This window comes from Amblyomma americanum, chromosome 4 (genome assembly GCF_052857255.1).
Source record: "Amblyomma americanum isolate KBUSLIRL-KWMA chromosome 4, ASM5285725v1, whole genome shotgun sequence".
In the NCBI taxonomy this organism is placed as follows: Eukaryota; Metazoa; Arthropoda; class Arachnida; order Ixodida; family Ixodidae; genus Amblyomma; species Amblyomma americanum.
Genome location: NC_135500.1, coordinates 127,185,288 through 127,204,666, shown reverse-complemented (window position 1 = coordinate 127,204,666; position 19,379 = coordinate 127,185,288). Strand labels below are relative to the sequence as shown.

At 49.2% G+C, this 19,379-nt stretch overlaps 1 protein-coding gene across 1 annotated transcript in view; it reads left to right on the top strand.

The window, feature by feature from the left end:
- The window catches only part of LOC144129814 (uncharacterized), a 28,810-nt gene extending 11,000 nt beyond the window's left edge, over window positions 1-17,810 (top strand). Inside the window, exons 2-4 of the mRNA XM_077663883.1 lie at window positions 5,278-5,546; window positions 14,197-14,354; window positions 15,711-17,810. Coding sequence (XP_077520009.1) covers window positions 5,333-5,546; window positions 14,197-14,354; window positions 15,711-17,810 — 2,472 coding nt within the window. The 5' untranslated portion in view covers window positions 5,278-5,332. The remainder of the gene's footprint in view (window positions 1-5,277; window positions 5,547-14,196; window positions 14,355-15,710) is intronic.
- Window positions 17,811-19,379: the final 1,569 nt, after the last annotated feature.

Below are 19,379 nucleotides of genomic sequence, written 5' to 3'. Positions count from 1 at the left end.
CAGTTTTCTTAACGAGGACGGCGCCTAGGACCACGCTGCTTGCGTTTGTATGAATTTCAGTCGCGGCGCTTTCACCAAAGTACGCGAGAATCGGTGGGGACTGTAAAGAAATCTGAAGTTCCTTGAAGGCTTCCAGTTGCAGCGCTTCCAATTTAAATGGCACGTATGCCTTTCTCAGGTAGGTCAGAGGCTCGGCGGTGCGTGAAAAGTTCTTGACAAATCGTCGGTAACATGCGCACAGTCCGAGGAATCCGCGCAGAGCTTTCCTATTGGCAGGCGGAGGAAACAGCGTGAGGGCAGCTGTTTTCTGCGGTTCTGGGTGTACTCCCTCCATGGTAAAGATGTGGCCTAGAAACAGCTGCTCTTCACAGGCAAAGTGGCACTTCTCTCCTTTCAAGGTTATACCGGACAACTTTATTGCATCTAGTACAGTTCTAAACCTTTTTATGTGCTTTTCAAAGTTCGAGGCGAAGAGAACGAGGTCTTCTAAACATCTGGCGCAGACGGAGCTTCAACTCAGCAACGAGCTCCAGAACTACAATGTATGGTGCACTTATGTTTTGTGAGTGAAGGTGTTTGTTTCCTTCTTTTCAGTCGAAATAACGTGATGAGTTGCGAAAAAGAAACTGCGCTCGCGACAAGGCTGAAGATTTCTTTGTTTTGTTTGACATTTTACGACAATGAGCTGCATTATAATTGTTAGCTTTCATCAGAATTTACAATGGGCTAGCGTGCAGCTGGGAGCAATAAATTTCGCTGACCAATGTCCTTCCGTACGTCGGTAGACAATTTTACAAATAACGATATGTCTTGCAGGCCGCTATGAATGTAGATCAATGGAAAGGTCATCGGACAGGCGAGCAGAAACGCAACTTTGCGCCTTTGGTGGTTCATAGAAAGGCGTATTCTTGAACAGCACGCTGGCAATATTCCAAAGGCTCAATAGCGCCAGGGCTTGCGCCCCTCCCGAAAGAGCTTACTGGCTGCATCTCTGACGCGGACCATTGTCGCATTAAAAATAAGTGAAAAGGTTCGAGAGATGAAAAGGGTAATTTACTGTAACAACAGAATCAGATGTGACACCACAAATCGACATTGGTTAGCCAGGTTCGTTTTCTTGCCATGAGAACTGAATGGGGAAGAACTTAATTTCGTAAATTCATGTTTTTTACATTCTAAAACAATACGAAAAACAGGATGTCCTTTAAACTGCATACACATTCTATGGTTGTGCGTTTGCTGAGGCACAATGACTTTACTCGCTGGGACAATCTGCAAAAGTACTACGTTTCGATTGACGGCGCGTCATACTGACTGAAACTATAAACTACATTCGGGCGTAGGTTTTAGCTGGCACATCACTTCTCAGGAAACTGCATTATAAAGCAGTTGTCACAAAAAAACTAACTACGTTACATTACACTTTATATTAACTCCTCAAAGTATCATGAGTCAAGACAGCATATGATACGAGGAAAACACGAATTCAAATAAAAACACGCCGAGCCGAGTTCTCCGTCCCGCGCATAAGCAGTAAGACGATAAAGTCAATAGTCAGAGCCCAAAAGAACTGAAAGGAAAACTTTTTCTGTGATGATATTCAGGCAACGAAGTCTTGGGGACATTTCCAAACATCCATCACGCACCGGCTAAATCAGACACAGCCCTGAAATCAATAGCTGTCCGTAGTATAAAACTCTGAGCCTGGGCATCTCGATGACAGAGAGCTTGTACGGGACTTGCTGCGGCTTTCCTTCCTGTAGCTCGGCGTGTCGAGCGTGTGCTTCATGAATTCCACGCCCCCTATGTTTTTGGTGGCTGGATCTGTGCTGCTTAGTATCAGGACCTCGTGCATTGGCGGGAGTCTGAGCTGAGCGAGCATCACCGCGAACAGCACCGTCCCGGCGATAGCGAAAACCACGTCTCCGTGTCCGACGTCTAGCACTGTCAGCAAAGTAGAAGCACAGGCGCCTCCCAAGCGGCCGAAGCCGAAGAGCCAACAAATGGTCACGCAGCGGACGGCAGCGCCACCCACATTCATGGCAGTCGTGAATATGATGACGTCGCAACCGAGTACGAGCGGCTTGGCCAAGAGAAACAAAACGCTGGTTATTAGGTCGCGTTTCCATGGGAACGTCAGACTGATCAAGCAGGAGGTGCCGCCTAGGGCGCCTAGGGTTGAGACCAGCAAGTGATGGGCGGTGGTCATCCTGACCGCGACAAGAAGCAACGGAAAGCCCATGATCTTCACGCCGATGGGTGCCAACTGAAGCCAAGAGTTTGTTCCGGATGGCACCTCAGTCTCGAGAAGCTGTACTACGAACATTGTGAAGGTAACAGCGAAACTCGAACAGAACATCACCAAAGCCCGGTGCCGCAGGTCACGCGCTCCTGCAACGTCTCCTCCGGTGACCATGAGGCGGGCAGCACTAAGGGCAACCTCCTCATTAAGCCTCACCAGCATGCAGGCCGTGGTGACTAGCGGGAAGTGGTTCTTCTTGGCCGCGCTGAGCATGATCATTCCTGCGCTGGCCATGTCCTTTTTGGCAACGGGCCAACGCGGAGACTCGTATGCTGCGGCGAACGCATACAGCGTGAGGACTGTCGGCAGGAGCATGACGATCTGCAGAACAATCCAGTCGACCTGTCCCAGCTGTCGCAGAAGTCGCGCAAAGACGAACCACCCTTCCGCTGTGAGCATGCCCGCCGACATGGCGACGAATAAGTGCAGGCTCCGGCGCCGATGAGTCGAAGCCTCAAAGAGCAGCGTGGAGGATAGCACCATGACCGTCGCGACGCAGCCAGAGTTGAGGAAACTCGAGAGGACGTACACGCTGTACGAGGCTGCAAAAGAGCTGCCCAATGTGGCCAGCTGCAGGGCCACCACCGACGAGAGGAGCACGGGCAGTCGACCGAAGTGGTCCGCAACGAGTCCGACGCCACTCATGAATATCAACGAGCCCAGGATGGAGACGGCCTGCGCCACAACAAGAAGCGGCTGCCTGTCGCACACAAGGTCCCATTGGCTCACGATGGTGCTCTTCTGCCTCTCCGGGTCGTAGTCCCACTCGTCGCAGCTCACAACCCTCGTGTCGTTCGGGTCGTCCGGGTGTTTGTAGACGGTGCACCGGCTGAAACGTCCATCGGGGTCAATAGGGATCGCCGCATTCCTCCAGGAGGCAGCAGACATCATCCCGTCGCCCCGCGGCTGCTTGCACCAGTGGTCGACGTCGCCGGAGATGAGACGAAAGACGAGTGTGTGGCAGTGCATCGCGCACACGGACGCCATCGTGAGAACGAAAAGACAGCGCTGGAATCTACCGTGGCCGAAGATGTCGCCGCAGTCGAAGCACTCGCTCGTCACCAGGTCGACCTGGGCCAGCTTCTGCGGAAGGATCGGTAACATCCTCGCTGTAACACGTAGACTTCGGTCACTGTGCGAGCTTCGTGGCTTTTCTTCTTTCTTCTTGCTTCGCGACTAGCGCATGGTCTCGCGACCGCGAGAGCCACACTTGCACTAATAAAACGCTACCGTACAGTAAACTAAAAATTAGTTTTGAGTCTACCGCATGAGTATTGTGCCATTCATGTTGTTTCAGCTATTCTGTAGTACATTGCGAGAAAGGTATATTGTCAGCAAAACATCTTGTCCAGAGACAAAAGTCTTCCGCGGTAGATCGAGGGCTGGGAAGATTGTCACTATTTTTAGCCTTAACGTAGAAGTGGCTCATACTCAATGTGGACTGTTGGCCAAGAATCAGTAGGTGTCCCCAGAAGGCTGAAGGCAGCTGTCGAAAAGAAGTAATTAAAAAATATCAATACAAATTCATATTTTTCAATCAAATGAATGAGGAAAATTGCTGCAGGTATAGAAAATGAAAAGAGTAGAAAATAAAATGACTCTATTGGCCGTTACGGTTTAATTCGAAGAAAATAAGAATGGATCAAGTTTTGCACTAGGTAGCCGCCTTGATTCAGATAGAAGGTTGATTTTTTTTTATGCTGGAGCTTCCTCTTCCACTCTTATTCTCCGCTCGGGACTGGCATTATTATCTCGTGGTAAACCAAAAAGGCTTCAAGTATGCTGTGGCAGTATGATGCCATTGTTAGTGCTTCGACATCAGAATTGATCGTGGCAACACGAGGAATTTTTCGCCGTACACTTGGCCAAGTGCTCTTAGTTGCTACTGCTCTTCGTTGTCAGCTAAAGCAGCACTTGCTGTGGTCTCACGGAAACCATACGTGTTTTGCAGCAGTAAGTAAGTGAAGCAGTAAGTGACAGTGCGAAGGAAATACCCAATGCTAACAAAATTGTGAGGCAATTGAATGTACCAAAATAGCTGAAAACTGGTAAAATGAGATCAAAGCCCCATGCAAAAGTGATTAAGCCACCGAACAAGATTCGTGTCACTTAGCCGCGAACCTGGCCATGTGATAAATTTCTATCTCTCATATGTGCGATGCAGTGAGTAAGAGCATGTGTAGCATTCTTTTTTTTTTTTGATGGGCTGCTCACTCTAGAACGCCAGAATGCGTGCACGAGGACTTCTATAGCAGGTGTTAATGAACGTGTTTGGATCTCAACGTCGAAGGATACTCAGTAATGTCTATGCCTTGGTTTGATGCAATACAATAGGGGCTATCACAATGTTCCTCAAACATTGCATCGCAGTTTTTGATAACGATTAGGACGGCACTGCGAACACGTCTACCGAGGCTGGCAGTCTACGTCGGAGAAAACGCAGAAAAGAACGCGGTGTCTCCAGTACGCCGGTCAGGTGAGCTTTCTCCTGTGCCATCACTCTTACATACTACAGAAAATGAGGTTGATGGGCGCTGCCGTTGTGCCCCGTTAGGACGGAACTGTGGTCACTACACAGTATACATACACCATAACCGCCAAATATACACAACTGCACCGCTGGTCACTCACTGCACCAAAGATACACCATTATATGATCACCATCATCAAGAAGTGTACCTCGATTCCAATTGCCGGTCCAGTCACGCCGTGCGGGACTACCGTCACGAATTTCTGTTCGCCGGCAAAGTGTGAAGAGCTTCGTGCTCAAGCACGCTGCTTGCGCGCGTAATTTCCATCCTTCTGTGCGGCGTTGGCAATATCGCGCATGATGACTGGGGCCGTATGCTGTTAACCGATAATTAAGAATACTTCAAAACTGACAACGCGAGTATTTAGTAACTGCGGTGTTGAACTCTTCGCATCTCCAGCGCAGCACTCCTCTCACGTTCCGTTCCTGAAATCTTCTTTTTCAGACCTCAAGGAGCTAATCAGATTGAGCCACAGACATCCGATGTTCTCGGCATTGAGATGCGAGGTGGTGCCCGTGCTGACATCCACACCTCAGACAACAAGCAAGCGCAGGAAGCAACGCCGCCAGCCTCTACAGCGGCGACAGGCACCTGCGTAGGCGAGGCATCCAGTAACGGCGTGGTCGGTTTGGAGCCAGCTGCACAGGGTCCACCGGAGGGCGGAGAAATGAAGTCCGAGGTGATATCTATGGTCTCGGCTCTGTCCCAGCCCGGTGAGCATAACACGTACAGCGTCGGCTGTAAGTGGAGCTGGTGAAAGACATTTATTGCCTCGAGAAAAGAGTACGTGCAGGGAGGTATCATTAGTCCGACTCCTAATGAGACGGCCCTCACAAACACTAGGTGCTGCCCCTAGTACGGGACCCCAGTGACGTCGGCCGCTGCCCGGGTGCGCTCAACCAATGTTTTTTTTTGTTCCGGTTAGGTCAGAACAGCCGAGCAGGGACACCTCGGCTGTAGGAACGCTGGACGCGAAACGTGGCACGTCGCGAGTTCGATTCCTTCCAGGACCCGTCCGCGCATCCTTCAGGAGTGCTTTCTGCGCGAAGCCACTCCGAACGTCCCCTCTGTTCTCCAAGATATCTCGTCTTTTTTGTCCCCTGAAATTTTATAAGCAACGTTACTGCTTTCATCTCCTGGCAATTAAGTGCGAGGCAGCAGAGTGGGGCCATGTAGTGGCATACTGCACCCACAAATGAAAAAAAAAACTGTGTCGGAAGAGTGCCTTTTTTTTCATTTGTGCCTGAAGTATGCCACTAAGTGGTCCCACTGTGTAGCCTCATGCTTCACTGCCAGGAGAAGAGCATAGTTACACACACAGTGTTATTTCTCACGTGCCTCTTGGTATCTTTACTCACTCATATTTACTGTATATGTTATAATATGAGCATGTTCTCAATCGTCCTTCCTCCTGCCCATCCCATCTCCAGATTAAGAGAGCGCACATTCTGAAGTCCATTTTAGTTTTCATCATCCGTCATCATCATCAGCATAACTGCGCCCACTGTGGAGCAAAAGCCTGTCCCATGTTTCTCGAACTAACCCTGTCCTTTGCAGGGTGTGGCCACTGTATCCCTGCAATCTCCTTAATTCTAATAATTGGTTTTTCGTGGGGGGGGAGGAAGGAAATGGCGCAGCATCTGTCTCATATATCGTTGGACGCCTGAACCGCGCCGCAAGGGAAGGTATGAAGGAGGGAGTGAAAGAACCCGCGGTCGGGTTCCAATCAGGGAACTCCGGATCAGTAGTCTCCTTAATTCTACGATTCCATTCTACGAGACCGACGTCTACCCGCCGCGGTGGCTCAGTGGCTTAGTGGTTAAGGCGATCGGCTTCTGATCCGGAGTACCCGGGCTCGAACCCAACCACGGCATCCGCGTTTCGATAGAGGCGAAGCGCAAAGGCGCCCGTGTGCTGCACGATGTTGGTGCACGTCAGAGATCCCCAGGTGGTCGAAATTATTACGGAGCCCTCCACTACGGGTTCCCTCTCACTTCCTTTCTTCTCTCAATCCCTCCTTTATTCCTTCCCGTTACGGCGCGGTTCAGGCGTCCGCCGATATGTGAGACGGATACTGCGCCATTTCCTTTCCCCTGAAAAATTTTTTTAGACCAGCCGGCGGTGCGGACGTGCGTCGCAAGCACTCCCGCCAAGAAGCCGTTTTTCGGCATTCAACTTGGGCCTGCGGACCGAAAACCATCGCGAAAGGATCCGGATTGTTACTCTGTGCAAGAGGACACCGAATTTCGGGAAACCTGGTCTATTTCGCATTGTATGGAACTTTTTCACCTTTCGGACGCGTGAGAGCAGGCTAGAACTAACGCCCGGAACTAACGTAGCAACCCGTGCATCACCAGGAGCCGGCCCCGTGGGGTGGGGGGCGGCCCTGAGACCACCACGATATAAAACGCCGCCGACGGAGACGAACTGGGCAACTTGGAATTTTAAAACGGTTAGTAGGAGATCGTTCTCGACGTGCAGGACCGTATGGTGAAAAAATTCGGGAGGCCCGCGAACGCCAGCGGAAACGCTAGCACGAACACCGCCGGGAACTTCGGCGGGAACGATGGCTAGCACAGCGCTGGGGAGAAGAAATCGACTAACACTCAGAATAAGAGGCAAGACCCCAACGTCCGAAAAAAAGCACCAATGCCAAAGCTCTCAGAGAGCGAATATAAAATAATCTTCAGGCCCAGAGGCTGGAATTTGAACGATTACGTGCCGCGTCAGCTAGTGCAGGCCACATGCGCGGCCACGCAACCAGCATATGAAGACGTCCAGGCACACCACCGGTAGCCGGTACTGCAAATCTAGGCTTGCTTATAAAGCCCTATAAAACCGTATTAAGCCAACAACGACCAGGGGCAACATGACTCCGGACACCAACCAATATCGAGGACCAGGAACCACAACGAAAACCGCAAAGGCTACCGCAGGAGAAGCAAATCGAGCTCCTTCCCACTATTGCCGGAGAGCGGAGGCGCCACCACGGGTCCTGACAGACAGTAGCTCGAGCGAAGGAATAGGCTCAAGCAAAAACAGAGGCACAGACAAAAAAGTGAGCTGGCTGGGTAAGACCTCCCCTTGGGAAACCGCTCGGGAGAAGGTACTGGTAGAGCAGCTCGCTGAGAGAGAGAGATCTCTACCCCATAAAGAAGGAAATGGCGAATATCAGGAAATTTATTAACGGTAAAACAAAACAGCCGAAGATGGTCGCAAAACCACTTTTGGAACAATCGCAAAACGCGAGTCAGGCGCCCCCACGTAACACAAACGAAGGGGGAGACATCCAAAACGCAATGGATACAGACACCAGAGTCCCCGCGAAAAGACCTCTACCCAGATAGGGAAACACCGAAGACAGCACGCCCAGAAAGATAGTAGAAAGTCCAAATGAGGACGCATCGACCAGTGCCCAAGCAAGCTTAGGTCTGACATGGACACGCTCTTGAAGCGGGCTGACTCTCAAGACTTTAGTATTGATGCCCTTACCTCTAGGGTAGATAAAATAGCCGAACGTGCATGTTGTTAATCTGACTGCGGCGATTCATGTTCAGGGAACAAACCATGGCTTGCTTCCAGCAAATTATGGCCCACTAGCAAGCATAGAAGCCAGGCTCCCTCCATTTGCTGCAGCTCTCTCTAATCGCTGCAGCCGCAGCAACATGCAGCCTCTATAAGACGTCATGGCCTCTCGCCAGCACCTTAGAATCTGCCGGAGGAGCTTCAGAGGCCTCCAGTCAAAAAGAGGGAAGCTGCAGGTATATATTCAAAAAAGCATAAACGCACCGCACTTTATCGTGCTACAGGAAGCAAGCGACATGGTCAAATTAACCGGCTACACCGCGTACACACCGCTAGATGTACAAGGGGAGCACAAACCCAAGTCGTTCACGGCCACGCTTGTGCAGAGAAATCTGATTGCAACACAACACGCACTCGAAAACACAAGCGAGGACTACGTGATGTTAGAACTACTCCAAAACACTAATGGGGACAAGAGTCTCTTTAATCTGGATACATGCAACTCACCGACTAACCAGGGGACATGACTGGTGACCTCGTGCGGAAAGCCATTAGACAATCTAATAAGAGAGGATTTGTTACCACTGTGGCTTTAACGCCCCGCACTCAGCATGGGGATGCCGGACGGTTTCCCCCAAGGGAAACAGACTATGGACGCAAATTCAAAACTTCAGGCCGACGTTACTAAACAACCCGCAAGCCCCCTCGAGAATAGTCAATAGCGTCAGTGTAAACACGTTCCCGGACTTGACGCTAGGCAAAGACCCACAGGGTGAGAGGTGGTCAAACGCAGGACACACATTGGGTAACGATCACTATATCTTTGAAACACAAACCAGGCCGATGAAGGGGAAGCTGCGCAATACGAAACTGGCAGACTGGCATACTCGAAAAAGTCAGGGCCAGAACCACTCCCAGTGAGATCTCGGATCTAAATCAATAGGCCGAGACAGTCAAAAGAAACGTAAGCAGACACACTATACAGACTCTAACCATGCACTGGGCGTGACTTCACAGACTCGAGGCTGGCCCTTATATGGGAAGCACACGAGAGCCTCATGAAGAGGTGGAAAAAGCGGAAGCAAAATAGAAGGACTGAAAAGAGAATATCTACACTAAAAAAAAGAAGACACACAAACGAGCTTCAGAGTCAACACTGGGGACATATCTGCAATGAAATGAATGGGAAGCTAGGGTGCAAGAACACATGGCATCTTCTTCGCCACTTGCTAGGCCCAGGGCAAACTAAGTAGGCGGCACAAGGGCAGCTGAAAAGATTGCTTCACGGTTACCAGGGAACGGCCGCAGACCTATTAGAGGAACTGAGGAGCAGACACTTTAACACAGAAAAAGGAGGTTCATCTCACCTTACCGAGGAGCAGAGAACACAGAGCTAGATGAGGTCATCTCCATAGCGGAGGTATGCAGAGCAATGTGTCAACTAAGAACCACGTCGGCGGCGGGGGCAGATAGCGTAACCAACAAAATGCTAAGGAGCCGACATCTAGTCTCGGCCACGGCAGTCAAAGGCTACCTAAATGAAATATGGAAACGAGGTAGTCTACCTTAGCAATGCAAACACGCCAAAAATATCTTTATTCCAAAACCCGGGAAAAAACATGAAATGGGCAACCTCGGACCTAAATCACTAACGTCGTGCCTGGGGAAGCTGATGGAGCATGTAATATTAAACACACTCCAGGAATACGCAGAGGAAAGGGAGGTATTTTCCGAAACGATGCTAGGCTTTAGGGCAAGTTCTCCACGCCGGACGTCATGCTCCAGCTCAAAGCAGACAACATAGACCTGCCCAGCAAATGGGGCGCCAAATCCATACTGGGCCTCGACCTACAAAAACCTTTGATAACGTGAACACGAGGCCATACTAACTAATCTGGCGGAGATTGCCCCTGGCAATCGGACCTACGATTACGTTAGGGTCCTGAAGAACAGCTGAAATAAATCTACGAGACATCATACCCAATCTTTTAAGCTTGGAGACAAGGGCACACCGTTAGGCTCAGTGCTCTCTCCTTTTTATTCAAACTGGCGTTGAGGAACATACAGCCGCTATTGAAGACTGTCGCAGGGATAAAGCGTACGCTATACGCGGGCGACATAATAATATGGACGGACACAGGAAACGATGAGGAAATAGAAGACAATCTCGAACAGGCGATCATCATTGTCGAGTAATACGCGGAATGGGCAGGGTTAAAATGCTCGCCAAGCAAATCCGAGGGGCGAGCAAACGCGACAGCAACGCAGGAGACATTCTCGCAGATGTAAATGAGACAACGGTAGCTAGAGTGGATAAAATTAGGGTTCGAGGACTGATAATCCAGGACAATAGAAACAACACAGCGAAAATAAACAGACTTAAGTCGACAATTAACATGACAACCAGGCTCATAATGCGAATAGATAACAAAACACGGAGAGTCAATGAGAAAGATATGTGGCGAATCGCTCAAGCTTTTGTGATACGCAGAACAGTATACGCCATTCCCTACCTGAAGCTCGGGCTGCCGGAAAAGAACAAAACAGAGATGACCATAAGTCAAGGATGTAAAGCAGATTTGGGCCTCCCGCACTACACCCCTACGGAAGGACTTTTTAAACTGGGGGTCTACAACACCACCACAAAATTACTTGAGGCACATATATGTGAGGCAACCATAGCCGCGATGAGGAAGATCCTGAGCAACCTAGGACTACATGATAGAATCCCGGAAATAAACGCGCGGACAAAATTACCGACCGAAGTCAGAAAATTACTTACTATTAAAGCAATTCCAAAAAACATGCATCCTGCTTTTCACGAAGCCAGGAGGAGAGCAAAAGCAAGGGCCCTTGAAGCCAAGCTAGAAGGCTCAGAATACGCAGCCTACGTAGACGCGGCGGAATGCGAAGGAGGCGACTCCTTTGTGGTCGTGGACGGAAACGACTCGGGTGAAACTAAAGGCTGGTGCGGTAAACACAAAACTCGGGGAAAGTGGAGGAGGCGGCTGTCGCCATAGCAATGGTCAGTACAAAGTAGTCACCATAATTAGCGACTCCAAGGTCGCTATAAACAATTTCGTGTGGGATATGATCTCCCAGCAGGCAGAACGAATTCTAAAACAACAAGACTGGAACCAAAGAGAGGTGGAAGTGATATGTGTGCCGGCAGACTCTGGGAGCAGGGGAAACGAGTTGGCTCACAGTATAGCTCGAGGTTATGTCAGCAGAGCTGTGAGCCGGTTTGCGCCCCCAAATTTCACTAGATGCATTCATATCCTTTGATGCCTACAGCAGTCAGTTTAATCTAGAAAGGAGGATCTATCCGCAACCAAACAAAAAGATGGACAAAAGCCAGGAGATAACGTGGCGTCGGGTCTAGACGCGAACTTTTTTTAGCGCGTCGATAGCACTCATGTATCCAACGCAATACAATCCGACGTGCAAAGAAGGCGGCGAGATAGCCTGTATACGATCACATAACCTGGGAGTGCAAAAAGAAACCGCCACCGGCGGGCCTACTACCAGTGCTTTCTCTTGAGCGGTGGGAGGCTATACTGGCCAGCTCAGACCCGTTGACACAAGTCCGGGCCACTTAGTGGGTTCACAAGATCGCCGAGAACCATGGGCTCGAAGCGACCTAGTATAGGGCCCACTAGGGTTCACTGCTGACAATAAACGTTTTCCATTCCGATGCAATCTCTAATTCATCCGCCTACCTGTCTATCTGCCGACCCTGCTATGCTTGCTTTCTCTTGGAATCCTCTCCGTCCACCTCCTTTTGCATTTACGGAAAATTGTTAAGTTATTTAGGTATTCCTGAACATATTAAAAGCAGTTCGCTTTCACTGTCTCCGAAATCTGTTGCATAGATCCGTCTAGTTTGCTTGCTGGCATGACTCCTTCGATGGCTCTTTTTCCGTGTCCGTGCATAATTGAAGCCATCTCGGCGCACCAGGTATATTCTGTCCCGAATCTGAATGCATATGCCACAGAAATTTCTGCGCCTGCTTCTGCTCTCTCTCATCAGCGTCACTCTCGACCACGGTGGACGTTGTCCCGACGTTGGTCTCGGAGTCAACCGCGCCGCGATTTCTGGACCCCAGACGGAAAATGCCGGAATGGATGCCAAAACCACTTATTGCTTAATGACGTGGTGCGCCTCTGCATGCGTTACGACGCATGACGGATGCACAAAATGCGGCACCTCGACTGCTCACAAGCTTCCTCAATCCGCTAATTCGCGAGTACGATTATATCTATGGCCTTACACTGCGCAACCAGTGCGGAAAGTGCACAGAGAAATGATGGCATCTAACATCCCCCACGGTAAAGGTGACACGTACACTAACAGAGAAATGTAGCGCACTATCAAGGAGGGTCGAGATATCGGCGTTATAAATGTGTGGAAAGGCTGTATCGTATGTCTGATACCACTAAGTATGATTTTCCTTTCGACTGGAGCACCATTGTTTGAGATATATTCTTTTTTATGGTGCACATCAACTTAAGCCAACTGAAGTTCCCTTCTTCCTCCAGAAAAGCGAGCTTCAACTTGGAATTTCCAGCTCTTAAATTGAAAGCACTATACCTAGCTTTAATCTTCACGGAATATAATTCCTAGAAAAATTTCATGTGTATTTGCGTCAGTGCGGTACAGTTAGTGCATTTAAAATAATTTCAGTCAAAAACTCGATAACGGGTTCGTTGCAAATTTCTTTAACAAAACCTGGCTCGCGCATCATGTATTTCTTCGAAAAAGTTGACCTGTGGATATAAGATTTGTTACGTCACCATTTCACTATTATGGACTGTCCCCTAATACCACCGCGAAACAAAAATTTTACCAGTGTGACCGATTAACCCTCTCCAGTTGATTTCTTTAATTTTGTTTAGATCTTTCCACATGTCCTTTAGCATATGAGTACCTTCGGTTCATTAAACTCTTTTCGAATGGCATACCATCTTTGAACCTTACGACAGCGGAATTAAAAAAATGTCTCGGCTCTTACACCGGTGCCTGCAATTCAATAATTATATGCTGCAAGCTAAGTGCAATAATTGCAATGTTATTCACTCCTTTTGTGATGTGCGTTCCGAGTGTTTCATAATTATTCGGTCGTCTGCACCCAAGAGCCGCGACGTCGACAGGCATAATTGACTGCTTTTTTTTTTCAACGTTTCCTTGTACTCTTGTTCAGTAAATTGCCTCGAAAGAGAGAGAGAGCGACAGAAGCGCAAACTGTCCAAAAACACGATCATAAAACATAAAGACCGAAGGATATTGTGCAAACGTTGTTAGTTACCACTTTTGAAGAGCGGTTGTCTCAATCTTTAAGTCATTGCTATCAAAGCAAGAGTTGAATCTTCAACTAAAAGTCTTTTTGTTCTTCGTCTTTCATATTGCATGTTTGGCGTTGAATGTGGCCTCGATGGAGCATTCGCGTGAAAAACGTGCCTTTACTATCCAACAGCAATGCTAAATTGCTATATCCAGTATGAGTTAAATGTACCTTCCTTGCATTCATAGCTGCAGAGAATTAGCGAATGCTGCTGAATTCTTTGTGCCCTGTTGTGTGAGCGTGCTTCATTACCACGTTAATTTTTTTTTCAGGAAACAACGTCGACATTTTAACAATAGAATTGTTTGTTGCATCTCAGTTCTTCGCTGTGCGCTTCCTCTTGTTCGGAGTGCCATTCTTGCTGGCATATCTTTGTCATTGTAAGAAACTAGCGAACAATAGACGCGTTATTTTGATATGTGGCCCATTTCAAAGTGGGAAACGAGGTGCCTGACTCACGCTTGCACCATCCCGCCTCTCTTCTGATTGCCACCAGTGCTCCGACGAGGCACACAGCTGGTCGCCCTGGCTGCAACGGCTGTCGATGTGCCAGGCGTGATGGCAAATATTGAGGCGGCTGCGCCCCAGGCGGCAGTCAAGGCTACCGCTCCGAAGGATGCATGTGACGCTGACCTGATGCAAGACGCCGCCAACGTGAGACATTCCAAATCATAGGCATAGTTGAGAAGTGAAGCGGGCGGCGGCGGCCGTCAATGGCGGTCGACTCGCCGCTGGAATAGAAAACATATATCGAAAGATACCTGCGAGCATTTTTTCTAGCAATGCATTTTATTTTCCATTCTTTTAGTCTTCTACTGTTTATGGCTGCTGTCAGTGACGTAGACTCTGGGATAAGACGCAACACTGATTTTGACAGAAACACGCTCATGATGGTCAGCTCTTGCATAAGGACTTCCCGCAAACATTTCGCACTGGCGGACCGGTGCCGGCAAATGATGGAGTTCGACGATGTGTTTGACGAGCTTTATCGGCGGTAATCCAGTGTTGGCGGAAACTACTGGGCGCCGGCTGGGCGACGTATTGGCACAGCGTATAGATGCGGCTCCAGGAAAGCGACCAGGCAGTTCCTCTAAGATATAAAAGGCATCTGCACTCATACTGTGACGTCACGCACTTTGTCCGGTTGAAAACACCACGGCATGGTCAGCCGAAATCTTTTCATTCGTACTTAAAAACTACTCGGCAGCATTCTTCCGACACTCCTTTCCATCAAACAAACAGCGGCTTCTCGAGGTCAATTACGTTGATTAGTTTTAATCTGGACGGACAAATCAATCTCCACTGTTGTCGACCCCCTGAAACAAGCACCCCGAAGGCTTGCAAGGCTCTTCAGCTGAGTCGGGTCGTGCTGCTTAACAAAGGCGGAATTACCCTAAGAGTGGAAGGTGGCCCAACGGGAACTCACCGCCCTTTTGTTAACACAGCAAAGTGGCGGCGGCCGGACAGGGCGCTAGCCAATCTGGCGACCCCGCGGCCTTCGCCTATCAAATCAGCCCGTTCTTCAGTTGGACATAACCGTTTTTACATGAGTGCGCATCGCATCACATCAGCTTTCTAGCGCATAGCATTTGTGTAAAAGTCGATTATATGCTAAGAAAACGCGTCCCATCAGCGTCAGGGAAAGGAGGGGGGGAGGGGTAGATATAGAAAGGTGACCTCCCCAGTGAATGGAAACATGCAGGTTCCTCCCTGTGGTGGATGTGCAATACCCCCTCAGCATGATAACAAAGTTGACGGCGCTTTACTTTAGGGAGGATGGTCCCCACCACCGCGTGCAATGGTTGAGGGGTCGCCGCCCCTCCAGACTTCATTTCGCGCATGCTAAATATAGCGTATCGAGATACGCTGGCAAATCCCCCCTCCCCGCAAATGACCCCCCCTGCGAGATACGCTGGCAAATGCTATGCGCTACTGTAGTTGGATACAACTTTAAAGAACAGCAGTTGTCAACATCGAACCATGGACCATTGAACCATTGATTACACGCAGATGCCGAGCTTCTATCCAGGCCATACATCACGAGCACCGGACAAGGAGTGCACGGTACCGCAGTGGATCCTGGCCGCATTGGCACTGTGTCTGCCTTGTGTCTTGATGCTCCTCTTCGTGTTCGTTGTGCTGCCTCTGCTCGAAAAAGACCCTGTTCGAAAGACAGTTTGCGACACGCGTGACTGCGTCCTCCACGCCAATGCTCTTCGCTCGGCCAAGAGTCAGGCTGCAGCCAAAGCTTGCGAGGACATTGGCCTCCTTGTCTGCTCCACATGGGCTAACAGGCATCGTGGGTTGGCCTGGGCTGTTGTGCCGCATGTGGTCATGGACTGGATAGTGAACATCGAGGACGCCGTTGCGACGGCACGGCATGAAAGTGACGTTATGAAAAGGCCGATGCGCCTCGTCCATTCGTGTCTCAACAGGCAAGGCAACGACAAAGACGCGGTCATCAGCTTGATTCGCTTCGTGCACAACAAGAGCTTCGCGTGGCCTACCGAGGAGGAAGGTAGTGAATCACTCGGCTATTCCAGGGCACTTGTTGCGCTGATCGAGCTAGCCGTGCGATGGGCCCTTCCGCTCTGGTTCCGCATAGACCTTCTGCCTCCGCGACCGGCCCGGAATCGTACCCTCACTGTCAAGCCATCAGCAATTCCGATCATATGGGAGATCTTGCACGGAGAGCTTCTATCTAACCAGGACGTCTATCCGGGTTACTTACACCTATTTCACGAAGAGTTCTTCGTCCATCGAACACCCACACCAACATACCAAGAGTTCCTGGTTGAAAGTTCCGTCATCCAGAGCCACGTGTTGGGAAATTTGAGCCACGCAAACAGAGCGTCCATCTTCGTTCCCGCTTCAATGGAACTTGAGAAGCTGCCATCTCTTATCCCGCAGTTAAAAGCGGACGACTGGGCAATCGCTGTGCAGTCCGCTTTCAACGTCTCTCCTCCCATCGAAATTCACGACGTACTCCTAGCGACAAATGGCGAAATATTGGCTGCTGTTAGCACACTATTTGACGCCTACTACGCCAGATCCATTGTTTATCACACGTCTTGGTGGTTCTTGCAGATGGTTGGTATCTTTGTGAGCAACCAGTTATTTAACTATGCAAGTGTATACAAGCTGGGTGCCCAGTTTCAGAAGATAGTTTGCGCCATACACATCGAGGCGACGGATTATCTGCTCCTCGCCGCCGTGAGCCAGCCCAAGTTTGCTTCCGAGCAGCGGCGTTCCATCAAGCGCTACCTGGAGCACGTCCATTCCACGGCTGTGGAGAAAGTCCGCACATCGTCGAAGATTCGCAGTCCTGTCAAAGGCGCCCTGCTGTCTATGCTGCAGCGGACGACTGCTGTCACATGGCCTGAAGATGCTTTCGTTTTCGGAAAAAACCCAAGTAACATCTACACTAACTACGTATCGTCCTTCAACGACTCAAACATATTCTCGTGGTGGCGCTCGTTAAGAGAGGCCCTACAGCCATCTGTTGCCAGCGAACAGCATGCCGCGGTCAACAAGCTTCCGCGGCTTGACACGAGAACAGTGACGTGGTACGATCCCGTACTCGAAGTCATGTCTATTTCCTTCGCGGCCCTGGTGCCCCCTCTGTACTACAAGAGCGGTACAAGTGCCATGCTGTACGGTGGTCTTGGCTACATCTACGCCAGAGAGGTCGTGCAGACAGTCAACTTCCTGACGATGTTGCTCGACGACGGTGGCGATACAAATCGACCATCCGAAGGTGCGATTGTCATGACGCTGGGGAACAACGTGTCGTGTCCCGGTGTGGCGCCGTCCGCTGTGGAGTTAATGTCTCCCTCTCTACCAGCCCTGGAAATAGCCTATGCCGCGTATGTGACGTATCGAGATGAAGAAAATGATCTTCCTCTCAAGGGTTTAGAGAAGTACAGCGCCAAACAAATATTTTTTCTCACGTTTTGCCTGATGGCTTGTGAGGTGGAATTATCGGGCCGACAATCGGCACCCTTGTGTAACAGTGCTGTGAAAAACTTTGAACCATTCGCCAAGGCCTTTTCTTGCCGGCCTGGATCAAATATGAATCCCGGGGTAAAGTGCCGCTTTTTCGAAGTGTGATAGACCGTTACATGAGCCTGCGAATCGAAGTTTAAATTTAGACTATATTTGGTTGTAGAACGTGTTGCGTTCGTTGCAAAATGTACTTGCTAATATTGTGAGCTTTTATTATGTTTTTGTTCAAGGATGTGATTTGGTAGGCAAGAACATGATGCGAAGGCTCTTATCAATAGGTTTTCTTTTTTTACATAAGTACTCCTTTGTATCGCCGCTGGCGGTCGATGTAACGCTGGCATTTACCGTGTGTTATTTACAGTTAAGAACCTCCGTATCAGGATACAACGTTCTCTACTCAGCATCTGTGTTTTTGGCGTGAATATATGCGTTTTGCCGACAATGATTTCTGACATGGCTCGCAAAGGCTGTGCTTTCAAAATGGACAAAATTCCGCTTCAGAACTTCTCTTTCGATCGCCCGAGTGTCAAGATTGTAATTTATGTGTGAGTGTCAGCCTGAGACCACAGGCATGCGTTGGTGTGATTTTTGTCAAAGGTGTCCACAATGCCACCTCCCTCGTCAGTGTTGTCTGAGAGCAAGTTGATGCAATGTCATTTGCACTAGACCTTAAATGTATCCATGCACTTTAGCACTTTGGCAGTAAGCCTTTGATTCTGCTATTGTAATGTGACTTGAAGTTCTGCCTCATTGAGCTAATTATTCGCTCATACGCATAATTTTTCCAGTGATTGGGCGATGTACATATCTTAATATTTATGTGTTGTGTATTTGTTCTTTGCCACGTATTAAAGAAAGCTAATTGGCAAGCGTGGATCGACAACTGTGCTTGCTGGTTTTCCTGCATGAAAGCTGCGAAACGCCAATGGCATGTTCGATCACATCCGCATTGTGCAGTCGCGCTTTGATTCTGAAACGACAATAACATTTTCGCGTCCTTTGCGGCCCCTCAAAGAGTGTGGCTGGGCAACCCTGATGCACAGCACGGGCTAAACACTTCTGCTGTCCCTGCGGTACCTTTTTCAAGAGTGGATTACGCAGTTAACTGCGTAATTATCTTCATAGACGCATTTCTCATCGCCTTCCGTGCCTTTAGCCATTCAGAAAATTTGCAGTAAAAGCTTAGCCACACGTACGAGGGTTCAAGACATGCGGAAGGCGGTCGTCTATTGCTGTTTACCCATACTTTGAAGTGCAGGGGTACATTGGACAGACTGGTCGTCGTGCTAGTTCATAAGAGGATCTGTCTCAAGCTGATTTACCCACAGAGCATCACTCTTATGGGTATCTATGCCTTTACTATAACATGAAATAAAGATATAACCAGACATCATTTATAGTATGCCACAAAAGGAATTACGGCTCCGTAATTCGGTAGCTTATCACATTACTGAATAAAATAATTTTGCTTTTCTTTATGCTTCCATGGCCTCATTCTTTATTTTGCCAACGATGATTGTAATACATGTGCGTTTTTCTGCACAGGACGTTTATGTTTTTCTCAGTTCCCTTTGGTTTCATCGATGACATAACCGCACATCCCCGTGATTATGAAGGACAGTTCACACTCGGAGAACAGGCGAGAATCAATGAATGAATGAAAAAAAGTTTACC